The sequence below is a fragment of the Xiphophorus maculatus genome, chromosome 16 (genome assembly GCF_002775205.1).
Source record: "Xiphophorus maculatus strain JP 163 A chromosome 16, X_maculatus-5.0-male, whole genome shotgun sequence".
NCBI classification, from domain to species: domain Eukaryota; kingdom Metazoa; phylum Chordata; class Actinopteri; order Cyprinodontiformes; family Poeciliidae; genus Xiphophorus; species Xiphophorus maculatus.
Genome location: NC_036458.1, coordinates 19413668 through 19430311, shown reverse-complemented (window position 1 = coordinate 19430311; position 16644 = coordinate 19413668). Strand labels below are relative to the sequence as shown.

At 36.9% G+C, this 16644-nt stretch overlaps 1 protein-coding gene across 6 annotated transcripts in view; it reads left to right on the top strand.

Annotated features, from left to right (window-relative positions):
• LOC111611685 (interferon-induced very large GTPase 1-like) overlaps nucleotides 1–16644 on the top strand; it is a 42090-nt gene extending 25446 nt beyond the window's left edge. For 3 of the 6 annotated variants that reach the window (XM_023349378.1, XM_023349376.1, XM_023349381.1), the window contains one exon: nucleotides 14896–16644. In XM_023349378.1, the coding sequence (XP_023205146.1) occupies nucleotides 14896–16111 (1216 nt within the window). In that variant the 3' untranslated portion in view covers nucleotides 16112–16644. The other 3 variants (XM_023349380.1, XM_023349379.1, XM_023349382.1) reach the window with 3 other exon arrangements.

Sequence of the window (16644 nt, the reverse complement as noted above, 5' to 3'; positions counted from 1 at the left end):
TAAGTTAGTTAAACTAATTTGTTAAGCAACTTAATATTCTTCCATATTTCTTTTTAGTTTTTTTTATTTCTTTAGTAATTCTGACTTATTCCCTGTAAATTAGATTTTCTCTAAATAAACTCCAGGTTTTGTAATAGAGAATGATCATGTAAAAAATTTAATGACTCGAAGTAAATGAAATAAGCATAATTCTTTGACATATCACATCATTTATGATAAATATAAGATTTAACAGGACAAATAACACAAATGATTCAGAGCATTGTTTTACCAGTAAATGTTTGACTTTAACTTGTATTAAATTCACTAAAATGCTCCTGATTTCTTAACATATATCTATGGGTTTATCAGATGTTCAAGTGTGTCAGATTGAACATAACAGTAATTATAGATAATGAGGTAAACATGAACACAGTTGGAATGAGATCTTCATATTCACCAAGAAGTTCCTCTTCAAGCATGTCCATGGAGTTTCCACACAATCTACAATAGAAAATATGCATTTCATTCATAAACTGAAAATGAAACACAGACAAATATTTCTACATGGCTTAATATGATCAGGAATAAGACAGTCTCTGTATGCTTGGGGTTCGTTTAGAAAGACTTCCTGTCACGTTACTCCTTCTCTGCAGAAGGTTGTGCATTTTACACTTTACATGATTCCACCACCCAGGGGTCTTTCAGCTGCACAGAAAAAGCTCCAATTTAATTTAAAATTTGTTTTTAACTTTTTATTTTAATAAACAAAAAAACATCCAGCTGCAAAACTCCAATCATGTTTTGGCCATAATATATGCATTGGTCTTTAGAAGTTTTATTTTTTGTCTTTGGTGTTTTTCCAGCTAATCAATCCATTAAAATAAATGGTCTGGGGTTCTGTGGTGGCAAAGGGGCAAAGCATGACCCACATATGGAGGCCTTAGACCTCGTGGTGGTAGTCACAGGTTCGATTCCCTGTCTGGCAACATTTGCCGCATGTCTTCCCCCTCTCTCATTACCCTCTTTCATGTTGAACTACTTTCAAATAAAAGCCACTAGAGCCAACTAAACCTGAAATAAATAAATGGTCTGAACTTATTTGATGTTTTTCTCAAAGCACTTTACAGTAGAGCAACATTCACTCATTCACACTCACATGTAAATCAATAGGCGGTTTATCTACTGAAGCCAATTTGAGAGCAAAATCAATGAGTTTCATAAGAATTTGTGAGAGGGGTGAAAAGAAAACTGGATGAATTAATCCAGCAAAATAATGCTAGAAAAATGCTTGACAAGAAGAAGACAGAGTTTGAAAAATCTACTCCAGAAGAGCAAATAGCTTGCTCACCAGTTAAAATGCCTTACAGGCAATGAAGACAAACTAAAAGCACAGTTCAGTGACGTTTGGAGTAATTTGGTTAAGGAATTGTGAGAGTGGAAATACTATTTATGGAGCTGTTTTTACTAAAGACTTTCGGCATTCCCTTTCATGTCAGCCTGATCCTGATCCCCTCTTTTTCCTGGTGTAAGAAGTCGAATTGGACCAAATATGACTTGGAAAGGTTGCTGTTTGGACAGATAAGAACAACAGCCTTGCTATTCTGCACGCCTAAAATGGAGCAAATGTTGAGGTCAAAAGGTTTCAACTTATTCCAGGAAGTCCAATACACATCCAGTGTAAAATAGAGCCAGAATTGCTACACAAATGAAGGGCAGTAACGCCATTGGTCGAAGCTTCCCAATACACACCAGTAGAGCTGGGACTCTAAAAAACTGATGTCAGAAGCAGAAGTCGAGAGATTTTGGATTTCTGTAATGATGTAAATGTGACGTTTTGGTTCCGCAGATGTGCATTAAATCTCTTCCCGTTTTTGGCTATGAGCAGAAGGAATTTGAGTCCTGTGTATTTCTTTATTTTATATACATATATATATTCAATGAATTTAGGCACCTTTAAATTCCTCCAGCCTCAGATACAAAACCCATCGAGAACATAAACTTGGAGTGTCACTTTGGCCGACGGAGGCTCTGCATACAGAAAGGAGGTGAGGCAAAGCAACAAAATGTGGTTGAGGTAGATTTATTTGGTGCTGCAGGTCACCGTTACACCGATGCCCATTTTTCACAGTGAAACAAAGAAGCTGGCTTTTATACTATGAGCAAATCCACTCACACCAGGTAATGGGGTGACAAACAAGAAATAATTTACACAAACCTAATACAAAACAATAAATGGTACAAATAAATATTTACATGCATGCAAATTATTAGAAATAAACTAGTCTTAAGGTCAATCAAAGATTAAACTAAACTTAATATAACTTTTCAGAGCATTAACCCTCTTAGTTGAAAATGGAGCTTTTTAACAGCAGCTGGAGAACTTGTCTCCCTTTGCTGCTCCACCCTGCTGAGAAGACACACCCGAAAGGTAAAACTCAATTAACCTCAAATTAAAACAAACTGACATTTTCCCCACATTCCCCCTGTCCAGGAAGGATGGCCAGTCCTTCTGTCTGAAAGAATGTTTAAATAAATGTCAATGTAAGTGAAATAAAGAAATGAAACAAAAAGCATTTGCTCTTTCTGTCACAACTTCAAGATTATTCTGATTGTATAACCATAAAAAAGAGCTTCCAAGGTGTCTGGCAGGGTGCCAAAATGCTTGTGACTGATCTTTCACATGACTGAGAACATAAACTTGAAGGACAACTAACTGATCTTCCTCCAAGATCTTGGATCTTGCATACAGTGAACCCTCGTTTTTCGCGGGGGTAAGGTTCCAAAAAGAACCCGTGATAGACGAAATCCGTGAAGTAGTTACCTTTATTTTTTACAATTATTATACAGCATAATTAAATACTCTACATTGAAACCAAAGAACAAAAACTGTTTTCAGGCCTAAGCATTGTTTTTAACAAATATAACACTTTCTTACAAATAACTACAGTAAAATAATCATTTTAGTCATCAGTAGGACAAATTGTGACTCGCGTATTTTTTCGAGAGAAGAACATCGTTATCGGTAATTGTTGTCGTTCTTTTATATTCTGGGCAAAAATATTTGTCAAAATTTGCCAAGCTGTATTACGTATATTTAAATACCATAATGTTATTGGCACACAGGTAGAGAAGAGGCGCGGATACTGTTTAGCCAATCAGGACGCAGAACACAATGCACTGTGAAAAAAAAACTGCACAAAAAACTCCGCGAAGCAGCGAGGCCGTGGAAGGTGAACCTTTCGTTATAGCAAGGGTTCACTGTATATCACTCAACTAAATGTAAAGGCAGATATGAGTCTGTCCACCAGGAGGCAAACTGTAAAGAATGTGGTCATTTTAACTGTTTCTATGCAAGCTGAAATCAGATCAATAAATCTCTTCAATTAAATACAATTTTGTTAAATATATTCTGAAGCATAAGGAAATTTGAGAGTTGTTATATATCTTGATGATATCTGGGAATTTTTTGACCACTCAGTCTAACATGAAAAATAAAAATTAGATATGCCATTTACTTCACCAGTGTCAAACTGTTTATCTTAGTGTTTTTGCCCTCAGTTTAATAATATAAAATATATTTTTGGGAGAAGCAGGGAAATGTGAATTTTAATTTCCAAGCAGCTCGTCATAAACCAGAAGCAGAAAACTTGATTTATTCTTTGAAATGTTACTTTAGGTTTCTCCCATAGAGGCTTCAGCTGTCATTTTCTCATTAGTGTAACGGTTTCAGGGAAACAGGAATTCACTTTCACTTTCATGATTCAGGTTGTAAATACAGCTCTGCAGGCTATGACTGATCATGGGGGGCTGTATCATGTTTTGTCCTTGCCTGATGTGAACTGGAAAATTTTTGATAAGAGCAACAAGTAAACATAGAAAACTGAGCAAAACAAAAGTAAAATAAGTTTTAAACAATATAAGTTGTTCTGAACATTAAAATGTAAGGTTTTCCATTTTGTAAAAAGCCTACTGTCTTTTCCACATCACGTTCATTTTATTTACCAAAAACCATAAGGACATTTAACAGAAGATTTTTACAATTATTTAAATCTGAATCCACCATTAGGTTTGTTACTAACGGTTCTCTTAGTGACCAATGTGTCATGGCTTTGGGTATTTTCTTTGCCCACATGCAGAACACACTCAGGAGAGGGGTCCCTGCTCCCTTACGCTCATTAAGACTTAATTTAATTCTGCTGGCCTCCTGCACAGCTTCCTCGTTTCCTCATTTGTGTTTTGATTATTTACCTATTTCTTATTTATGTTTGTTAGGTGTTGTTATACTCAATTTATTTATCTTTGTTCATTATTGTTAGAATGTACTCATAATAGTTGATCCCTTTGTGTTCATTTTTAATTTTATTCTTGTGTTCTGCTCTCTGTGCATTTTGGGTTCATTTCCCTAAGGTCATATTAGTCTTTTCCGCTTGGGTTGTGGTTTCTTTGAGGCAGAGTTCAGCTCTTTTGTGTTAATTATTTACATTTCCTCAGCCTGCCTGTTTGCTCACTTCCACAGCTCACCCAATTTCCTCAATCATTAAGTGGGCCAAAGCGCCGGACAGATCTCGGGTAAAGTTGTTTTTTTTCTAAATGAAAAAATAAATGTCATTCTGTTGGATAAATTGTATTATTAGTAATTATCAAATATTTGTTGTATCATGTAGCCTTGTAGTTACATTTTAGATAATGTTTCTGTGTGTTAAATAACTTTGATTCTATCCTGAGACTTCCCTGGGAAATAGAGGTGACAGCTACTCTCGGCAGCTGTTGTCCTGCAGGACTTCCTACAAGACGGAGGTGTTAATTGCTCCCAGCAGAGTTTTACAGGCCTGACAATAAACTCTGCTCTGTGCTGCTTTGTGATACAAAGCCGTTGCTTTGAAGCTATGCAATGTGTCTTGTTTCACACCGGGCCTGGAGCAAGAAAGATTTAGAGTATAGATAACGTGTGTCTAGACTAGTGAATGTCATTAGCGCTGCAACGATGTGCCCCTCCATCCTTTTTAGAGTTGCAGCGCCCCGTGTGGCAGGGTTCCTAAAATCAATAAAAGAGAGGAACAGACAGATGTGTGGCAGAGCGGTCGGAGTTTTGTAACTGTAAACACATCTCTGTCTGCTCTCCTCGCGAGAAACAAAGAATCTAACTCTCTTGTCTTTCCTGTATTTGTTTAATTGTCTCTAATAGGTATTTAGACCTGACACATTCTATTCCAGTTCACTGTCAGAAATTAATATTTGGAATCTTATAGCAGGGGTATTGAGAAAATAATATGATCTATGTGGTTTAAATGTGCCCATGCACTGCAATCCTCCACAATCCTCTGAATAAAACTAATAAAATATTTACTGAATAAGATGTTAGGATGTTGCTTGGAATGTCAACTCTCAGATTGTGGCTGAGCCAAACATGAGCTATGATAAAACTAGTTAAAATTGGCTCTAGTGCGACCCCTGGTTAACATCAAATATCTTTGTTATGGATGATTCAACCCAAAAGAAATGAGACTCAAATCCAGGCATGAGTACAAACACACAGGAGAAACAGAAAGAGAAAGGAGAGCAGATCTTGCTACAGGGAGATCATTATGCATAAGAAAAAGGATAAATCATAAATAAAAATTAGCTAAATGTAATTTAATAGACTTGAACATCTTGCAATAATTATGCAATAAAATACATTATTTTCCAGTGCCAGTGTCTGTGACAGCAGTTCAGCTCTCAAATCTCAAAGATTTTATCAGTCATGAGTGCAAGGCAAACTTAGGTTTTACAAGACACTGATAAACGATTTTTAACAGTACAGTTATGTAAGCTGACATATATATTTAAGCTGTTAAGGAGCCAGCCTCAGTGAATTTCTTATAAGTCACAAGGTACCAGTGAGCTACTTTCACTTTTACATTTGTTGGAATCAAATTACAGTTCATGTTCATGCAGAGGTTTGCAGCCTATCACAACAGACAAAGGGAGGAGTTTCAGTGGGCAGAGACACTATAACTAACAGGCTTCTTTCCTAGATTAAAAAAAGCTCCAGTGGGTTCAGAAAATATCACGCAAGGTGAGTTTGTATCACAGACATGATATACTTTCTAAAATTGTTTTTGTTTTATAAAGATATTTTCTATTTTGAGTCTTAAAAGTATTGAATTTTGTTGAAGATGTTGCTATATTGTTGATATAATAAAATAATTCTGTGCATGTAGGTGGCAAAACAACAAGCAAACCTTTGCTTTCCTATTTTCACATTATTGGACATTTAATTACAGAATTTCCTTCCTAAACTAATGCAAATGTTTTATATTCTTCCTAAATTTAATAATTTACACTAAAAAAGCTGTCAATAATACACATTATTGTTTTGCGGGAAAACTTACTAGAATTAGGTACTGTTGGTCAAAAAGCTGCAGAATCAATGTGACGACTCCAGGGTTCATGTGAAGGATGGAATGTGTTCATCTTTTCCACTGCAGTGCCTCTTTCTGTGGGAATTGAGAAAAATCACATTGTAAATTAAAACATACCGTAAACAGATTATTACAATAACCTTGACTCAATGAACCAATAAAGCTCCAATTCAAAACAAGATAAAAAGGCGAGAATAAAAATTAGACAGAACGTGACCTTAATTGATTACACAGCATTTAAATACAAGCTCCTTTCTTTAAGTCTGCGCGTGACTATTGACATGGCATTGTTTCCTGCATCTCTCTGCAGATATTATCTCAGCGAGTCACAAGCTTTGACCTTTTAGCCTTCAGGTGTTTTTCCTGCCAGGTCAGTTCTCAGTTTGACACGCTTATTGCTTCCTGCAGACATGTCTCACAAGGCACACATTCCAGAAACAGACATAGAATATAACAGTCTTTAAATATAATGATTAGTATTTATATAAGTTAGTTTAATTATATCAAAAAGAAAAACAGATACAAAGAAAGAAAACAGGAAGAAGTTACACTATCCTCTTATAATCATACATAATGGAGGGATTCAAGCAAACTTTGTCCATCTGGACTTGTCCTTCCAGACATGTGTCCTCCACCTTGTATGACTTGGTTCTGCCTTTTATTAAAACACAGCAATAATGAGGGAGTAGATGTTAAGTATCAGATGATCATCTGGTGTCAGGAATCTGGTCTGGAAACACACAAGACTCTAAAAGACCAATGATTGAATTTAATGCATTTATTTGAATGGGACAATGCATTTTAATGAATGTGCAATGTGCCCATAAATACACCAGATTTAGTGACATGCCCATTTTTTTTCTGTAGTCCCATGAAGCAAACAACACAACACACAAAAACAGGAACATAATACAATATTATACAACCAGCAACTAAAATAAATTTAAGAACCGGTAAACCTACTTTAACATATCCATGGTTGAAATAATGATTGGTTTTTCATTCAAAGTATATGTTCTTGTTTCAGATAGACCCATAAACTTTGTGAGATTCAAAGTTCAAATGTTTATGGTTGCTTGTGGCACCATATCAGCTCTGTAACACAGGATAAGAGAAAGCTCGTGACCCGATGAACACAGATCAAGCATAAACTTCTGACCCGCATGAGTAGCCTGATTGGTACAAAGCTACGCAGCCCCTTACGCAATAAATTCATACTGTACATTTTTTCCTTTTTCCTTCTTTTAACACATTGGCTTCAAGTAAAAATGTTGACTTTGTATTTCATCTGCCAAAAGGTGCCTATATGAGAAATAATCAATTATTTCTCAAGACAATATGTAGAAAAAAGTCTTTCACATAAGACTTTGAATGATGTCGGAGGTACTATAATATATTTCAAATTAACTTCATTTTTGTGTCCTCAGACACGAAAAACAGCTAGAATGGAGGTTGATGAAGACACAGCTGAAAGACCAGAGAGAGAATCTGCAAGAAGTGATGATACACACATAAGACAGAGCTCTTATCATGTGTGTGATGAAGGTAATTTAAGTCTGAAAATAATATATTTGGAAATGCTACTCTCTACTGTCTCATATTTAAAACAGTGCTTTACATTATCCTACAGCCAAAGTAGAAAAAAGGACAACTAAAAATAAGGTGAGCATTCTTTTCTGTTTTTTCCAAGAGTATACTTCAACAGAAAAACCAATGTACAATGGTGAAAATAAGTACTGAACACATCTCTATGAATCAAAAGATTTACTAACATGACATTTACACCAGATGTCAGTCTCGGCCCAAATAATCCACACAAGCAAAGCTTCAATAGACTCTTATTTCCAATTTTATCTGTAGAGATTTAATTGGAATCAATTGGATTATTGACAGAGTCCATTTTGGAGATTTATCCTCTGTCTCTGAAAACCGTTTCAGAACTTCCTTGTCTGTTTTCTTTGAAAAATCTACCTTCATCTCATTTGTATTTGCTTCCATCAACTTCTTCCAAGTTTTTTGTCATTCCACTTCATAACACATAATTTATGTATTTTCATTTATTTATTTTTATTAATGTTTTACTTGGGTTGCTATCAACTTTTGGTGTTAATTTAATGTCAGGAAAATATATTTACTAAAAATAAATTACACATTCAATATTCACTTTCCTGCTTTACATACTAGAGTAATTTTACTCAAAAATAAAAAAAGAACACTGGAAACAGGCAGGGTGGTCTTTTTATGTTATAAAACCATATCTTTCAAAGTCTTAGTTGACGGACATACAGTGAAAAATCTGTTTTTTAGTCTGAAGCAGGGGAGGATCTTATGGACACTCAACAATCAGACAGTTGTGATAAAAACACAGACAGGAAGATTGCAATTACATCTACAGCATCTGCAAGGGATGATAAAGGTAAGAATGGATGAAAGTTATATAATGTAAAAGTTATATGATGTAAAGTACTCTGCAGTGTAATGACAGATTTCTCTCCTTTTTGCAGTGATGCCATATCTCACTCTTGTGTTAATTGGTGAAACAAATTCAATTGATCTTGAGCCAAATAATGTTCTCCTTGACCTTGACCAGGAAACACAGGTGGAAAAGTTTTCATCCAAACTGTACGATCTGTGTGGCCGCCACATCTCAGTCATTAACATGCTTGGTCTTCCAAACAATGAAGACATCCCATTATATCAGTCTGTTCATGCCTTTGTCCTGTTGATACCAAATAGCCAGCATGTAAGCCAGTACACTACAGGAATGTTGTGGTTCCAAAAGACCTTTGGGAAGGAGAACATTCCTCATGTCATCACAGTAATTACCCACAAGACTGATGAGAACTGTGAAAGTGCACTCCAGGACCTAAAACGTATGAACAGTTTTTCTGAAAAAAGATGCCACACATGTATAAGAAGTATGGCAGATGCTGAAGAGATAATAACTCTTTTGGAAAAAATCGATGTCATGCTCTCTGAAAGAGATACAGACTATTGTTGTGAACAATCCCCTGGAAATAATGGAGACCAGAAGAAACTATATGATGTACATAAAACAAAAATCACTACAGGTATGATTTAATGCTGACTAAAATTTATTTTATTTAACAATTTTATTAAACTTATTTCACAAGAACTTATCACTAGCGTTCAGTGAGTACTAGCAAAGAATTTTTCTTATAATCTGTTTAACTATAACTATATTTGACTAAGCAATTACTTAAGTTTTTTAAATGTTAATCTTTCCAGATAGCCTTTGGCACATAATAAGATCATGTAATCTGCTCTTTTTCTTCCTAAATCATCCTACAGAAGAAAAGGCTGAAGCTGAAACTGAACTTAAGGTAAGACAAACTAAATGTTTGGATACTTTTTTAGCTGAATTCACAATTTCATCTTAAAAACATGTAATGGAATACAGTAACTTATGAATTTCAACATACAAAAGTATTTGTATTACTTTTCCAACTAATTTATGTCGCTACAAAGTTTATTCCAGCTCAGTTCAAGACAATGCAGTAGCTTCACTGGTTTGCAAAAGTCCTAGCTCAACAACAGAACCTCTGATTTACACACAAAGCGGCAGGCTCTTTTAAAATGCCTTCAGGAATTTTTGAGTTACGTTTTTGACATTTTCTTGTTACTAAATAAACTCTGAAAAACAAATTAAAACTGAAAAGCTAATGTCACATAACATGTTTTTTAGTGTGATCAACTGAAGAAACATGTTGGTGCTGAACAATCTAAAAAAAATTATGACAACAGAGAAGTACAGTGTGAAACAAAGGAGGAAGGTAAGATTTACCCCATCCATCTACCAATCTGTCCATCCATCAACACCAATCTATGACCTTAAGATCACAGTTCCTGAAAGCTGCATCCAGAATAGCTAAATATAGTCCATTTGAATTCAATTTTTCCTAAATTTCTCAAAAGATGAAGGAATGGTCCCACAGATGTAAGAGATCCTCTGAACCTCTTACAGATTTCACCCTCACCACTCATTTGGGTTTTCCCATGTCTGTCTGGCAGCCTCGTTGCCACCATATCAAGCTCAAGGATCATTAGTTGACAGTTGTGTCCATCTCTTCACTCGAGTGTCCAAGAGACAACATCTAAACTCTTATGATCAATCACTGGCTGAAGGTGGCTTAATACCAAGTAACCCTATGAACCACCTTGTGCTCACTGAGTTCCTAACATGGATTTTCACATTTGTATAGATTTTTAAGGCAAAGTCAATAGGTGGAAGTTCTCCTGTTATGGTTCCTTTAAACTTCATTGGGAAGCTGCATGGTGGCACAGCTGGCAGCACTGTTAGCTAGCAGCAAGAACGTCCCAGGTTTAGTTTCTGTTTTGAGTTGACGTGTTCTTCCTGTGAATGTCTGGGTTTTCTCCAGGTACTCAGGTTTTCCATCACAGTCCAAAATCACAACTGTTAGTTCAATTGAGCACCCTAAATTGCTCATGTAAGGTTTTCTTAACTTTGAGTCTGTCTTGCCCTGTGTTGGAGTAGCAATTGCCACTCCATCACAGGGCTGATAAAAGAACTGAGTCGAAAGAAAAGGATGTCAGTTTACCAAACAGTCTACTCTCCAACCCAAACTAAGGGCCTCGTAATGATGTTTAAGGATGTCTTTCAGGAAACCTGATCACGGATAAGTAGTACACAATGGAGGGATAGATTTATATAGCAAGAAAAATATTAGGATATTAGGTCCTTTGTGAATAATTTGGGAAATAATCTTTGCTTTTTTTAGGTGTACTGCAGATGGATATCAATGAACCCATACACAAGGTTAGAATATTATCTTGGTTGGTTTGTATTTTTTCAAACATTCAATGATCATTATATTATCTTTATGCAGACTATTTGCAATCCTTTCGAGGAAAACCTAAAGAAACATCAAAAAGAAACTGAAAAACTACTCAGAAGACTTCACCTCCAGGACCAACATCAACACATGCTGTCATCAGAGGACTTTGTACAAATAGGTCCACCTATAAAAAAGACTAATGAGATCTTTGAGAGAGATCTAGTTTGTGCTTTTCTTCAGAGGTTGATGATGTTAGATTATAGAGCCAGATACATCACTGTTCAGCAAGAAAGCTCTGATGTGAACAATTCACAGGCTGTTCAAGTGTCTGACAGTGCTGTTACAGATGACGATGACTTAGATGCTCTTTTTACAACTAATGTAGACATAGATCAGTCAAAAGAGAATCATGTGCACCCAATGGATGTTCAAATGGCAGTATTTCACTGCTCAGACAGCTTCCTTAAACAGAAAATGATCACAAAGTTGTCACAGTGTCAGTATGCCTTACCACTGCTTGTTCCTGATCCTCACACAACAAATCTTGAGTGTCCTTTGTGGACGTTCAGACAAATAACAAAAACATGGAAAATAAGCACAAACAAAGAAAATGCAATAACTGTCACCATGAAAAGCATGCCAATCTACAAAGCTGAGATTCCCATGGTTTCATTTTTCAGACTGGGCTCCATGTCTTTGTCCAAATCTCAGCTGATGAATGCCTTGGTCAACGACCGCCATGACACATTCTTCCACAGAAACTGTAAAGGCAGCACCAAATCTCGTCATTTGATGGATGGCGTGGCAGAGATTGCCTGGTACTGCCCTGCTGGAAAAGACAATGATTTCTTTACTGACTGCATTGCCTTCTGTAATCTTCATGGGGATTCTCTAGCAATTGGAAAACAGCGTGAAATCCTGACTGAAATGTCATCAGTCATTGTTGTTCTTGTGCCAACTCTGGAAAAATGCCAGGAAAGTACTGCAGTCATTTCTATGCTTTACAAGTCTTCAAAGCCTCTAATCATCCTCAATGCAGATAATGACTGTAGTGCAGTTCGGGTGAAGCCTCAAAAATACAAACTAGGGCTGAAAGAAAGAAGTCAGTCGGATGTTTCTGAAGAACTAAAAAAGATTATAAAAAGCCTTTTGTCTGAACCCCACACATCCTTCCGGCTGGAAACTATGGCCAAAGTCTCTGGGATCATAGTGGATGAAGATCAGAAAATCTGCCAGAATGGGAAATCTGCTGCAATGGAAATAGTTGAATTGATTGAAAAGATGGACGTTGCCAAAATCAAAGATAAATTTCTTCCCTGCCAAGGTCAACTTTGGTCCAACTGGTGCAAAATCAATAAAGAGCTGCATCATCTAAAGGGAGACATTGAGAAAGAAAAGGGCCAGAAGAGTCATCAGCTGATGGAACTACGAGAGAAACAGTGTGATGTGTCCGACAGTAAACTGATGAGGTTGTTCACTCAGAGGCTCCAGAGTTTGCCACCAAAAGAAAGAGAATATTTCCTGACATGGACTCAGATCCTTATAGATGCCCTCTCCACAGATGATCTCTCTTCGATTCTCCAAAACTATGATGAAACCTGGTCAGAAGTCTTGGTCTTGAAAAAGAAACATGACAAATCTGCTCAATTAAAACACAAACAAACTGAGCTTGAACTGTTGTCAAAAAAGCTTCAATCAGCAACCTTTGGTCTGGAACACATCTTCAGAGAGATGGGACAGATCTATGAAGCCCATAAATCTTTGAACAAACCATCGCTGGGCCAACAGCCTGACTGGACTAAATACCCTGAGCTGGCTGCAGATCTGATGATATCAGGACACCCGATGGAGCTGATGGATGGGGATGCAGGCCATGTGCCTTTAATATGGATCTCTAATCTTTTACAGGAAGTCATCAAGAAACTCGGTGACCAGAGAGTCTTTGTGCTGTCAGTTCTGGGTGTACAAAGTAGCGGAAAGTCAACAATGCTGAATGCCATGTTTGGCCTGCAGTTTGCAGTCAGTGCTGGGAGGTGCACCAAGGGTGCCTACATGCAACTGGTTAAGCTGTCAGAGGAAAACAAGGATAAATACCAGTTTGACTACATTCTAGTTGTAGACACTGAAGGACTGCGAGCTCTTGAGTTAGCAGGGAATGCTACCCTTCATCATGACAATGAACTTGCAACATTTGTTGTTGGTCTGGGAAACATGACACTGATCAACATCTTTGGTGAGAATCCAGCTGACATGCAAGATGTCCTACAAATTGTTGTTCAGGCTTTCATGAGGATGAAGAAAGTCAAGCTTTCTCCAAGTTGTGTGTTTGTCCATCAGAATGTCACAGATATTACAGCAGCAGAGAAAAACATGGACGGAAAGAGACGGCTGCAAGAAAAACTGGACAAGATGGCTCAACTTGCTGCCAAAGAGGAAGTGTGTGATGTTGAGTGCTTCAGTGATGTCATCGCATTTGATGTGCAAAAAGATGTGAAATACTTTGCTCAGCTGTGGGAGGGAAGTCCACCAATGGCTCCTCCAAATCCAGGTTATAGTGAGAGTGTCCAAGAACTGAAGTCCATCATCTTGTCTAAAGCCAAACAGTCTACTGGAATCACTCTGTCACATTTCAGCACCAAAATACAGGACCTGTGGAACGCCTTGATGAATGAACACTTTGTTTTTAGTTTCAAAAATACCCAGGAAATTGCAGTTTATAGAAAACTGGAGGTCCAATATGGGAACTGGACTTGGGCCCTGAGGAGTGAGATGCTGAACATTGAAAACCAACTTTATCCCAGAATTGAAAAAGGCCAACTGGACAAAGTTGAGCTCAGTTATCTTACCAAAGAAATGAGCAAAAAATACAAAGAAATAACAAAAGCTATTATGGATTACTTTGAAGATGACAAAGACAAAGAGATGTTGGTTCAATGGCGGGGTCGATTTGAGAACAAAATCAAAGAGTTTCATGAGGAACTTGTGAGAGGAGTGAAAAGAAAACTGGATGAAGTAATCCAGCAAAATAATGCTAGGAAAATGCTTGACAAGAAGAAGACAGAGTTTGAAAACAATCTACTCCAGAAGAGCAAAGAGCTTGCTCACCAGTTAAAATGCATTGATAATGAAGAGGAACTAAAAGCACAGTTCAGCAGTGTTTGGAGTCACTGGGTTAAGGAATTAGCCTCAGATACAAAACCCATCGAGAACATAAACTTGGAGGAAGATCAACTACTTGTCCTTCAAGATCTTGGTGTTGAATTGGGACTCATTGATGAGTCAAAAAGAAGTAAGAGATACAAAAATCTGTCAGAAACTGGAAACTACTTTGGTTACATAACCCAAAAGAAGTATCAAAAACTCTATGAGGAAAGCCAACAGTTTCAGGAAAACAAGAGAGAAGCAGACAAAGACACAAGTGGACAAAGCAAATCCTTTTTTGGCTTTTTCCAACAATGGTTTGGAATGGCATCAACAACACAGCATGTGGAAGAACGTAAACCAAAAAATTATTTTCAGTATGAAGAACAGGAACTGATCAGATCATTTATTAAAAAAATTGAAAAAGAATGTCTTGAAGCCATTAAGAGCAAACCTGTTGCAACAAGAGGTTACAGGTCAACCTACTTGCAGGAACTTGCCAAAAATGTCAAACAAAGAGTGACAGAGTTTGAATCAGGGAAGAAATTTACATTCAAGAAGGAGTTTACAGTTGACCTTTCACTGTATGTGTTTGATAGGGCAGAAGGTTGGCTCTTAAACTCCCACAAGATCTACAGAGACAACAATGATGCTCTGACTTATTTGGACAGCAAGAAAAATGAGTATTACAACATTTTCAGAAGCTTCTGCAAAGGAAGTTCATCTGCTGTGGTGTTTGGAGAAATTATGTGTGAAAAACTCAAAGTCTCTGCTGTTGAAGCCGTCTGCAACAAGACTGGAGTTGATATTGCTGGAGAGATGATGTGCAGTTTCCCAGCATTCAGTGAGAACAGACTGAATTTAGAGAAACATGTGTTAGCATCTCTGGCAGAGAAAGAAGACTTTAGCAGGTTCATCAGCTACATCAGAAATCCAAGAGCTCAAGTAGAGGCTTTCATCAAAGAAGAAGTAAAGAAATACATGTTCACGACACAGAAAGTTAAAGCCCAGATTATCCTGAAGAAAAATATAGAAGATATCACCAGAGTCATCAGTCAGGCTTTGTTTGAAGCAACAGAGAAATTCAAACACAGAAAAGGAAACATAGAAAAGTGGGTGGAGGAATTTTCTAGTAAACTGAAGCCAAAGTTGACACTTGATACCATTAGTTGTCAAAACTTCAGTGACATAAACAATTTTGAATTTCTTAAAGAAGAAATAGAGAAAGGCCTGAAAAGCATCACAACAGAGATGAGCAAACTCTCCCTGGAAAAAGTGAATAAGTGCAGGCAGAAGCCTGATCAGATCCTGATTGATCAGCTGTGTAACTGCTGCTGGGAAAGATGTCCATTCTGTGCTGCTGTTTGCACAAACACTTTGAAGGACCACAGTCCTGAGAAACACAGCGTTCCTTTTCATCGACCCTCTGGAGTCGAAGGTTGGCATGTAAGAGGAACAGTTGATCTGGTCATTGATTTCTGTACCACGTTAGTTGCAAGTGACAGAGCCTTTTACCCTGGTGTTGAATCGGAGGAGGCTGTTCCTTTTAAACAGTACCCAACTGCAGGAGAAAAGTTTGCTTCATGGAGCATTACAGCTGATGCCTCCATGCTGGCCTACTGGAAATGGTTCATCTGCCACTTTCAAAATGAATTAGAAGACTACTATGATTTGAAATTTCAGGGTTACGGAGAAATTCCTCAGCATTGGAAAAACTTCAGTAAGCAAGACGCCATTGAAAGTCTGGATGAAATGTGTAGTTTGTGAAGAAACTGCAACCACTCTATAGTTAGAGATAGCAAGATTGCACACACTAAAATGAATGGCTAGGAATATAAATGTCTGGTTTATTGTCGCCTCAATTTATTTTATAGTAAAGATTGTTGAGTTATCTAGCAAACTTGAGTTTGACCTGTGTGGAATTATTTGTTTGTCACTTAAACCTGTCTTTTTATTAGAACGTAACATGGCAAATGTGTTCTCAGTATACAATGTGCAAATAGAATGCATAATTAAAATGTTTCTTAATCTGATTAATTGTGGCCCTGTTAAACATTGTAAAATATAATAAGAATATGCTTAGGGATGGGATTTCTCTATCTACATTAAGAAGCAGTAACAGTAACATGTTTTGAATTAACCAACTGTAAAATATCTGATATGCAAATAGTTATTTGTGAGTCAGAGAATAAATTAAAACACCTCTGTCATTTAATAAATCACTGAATGTTTTGAGTACCAAAATATATTAAAATGTGTTACAGGTTACAAATAAACTGCCTAACCTTGGTGCAACTTTA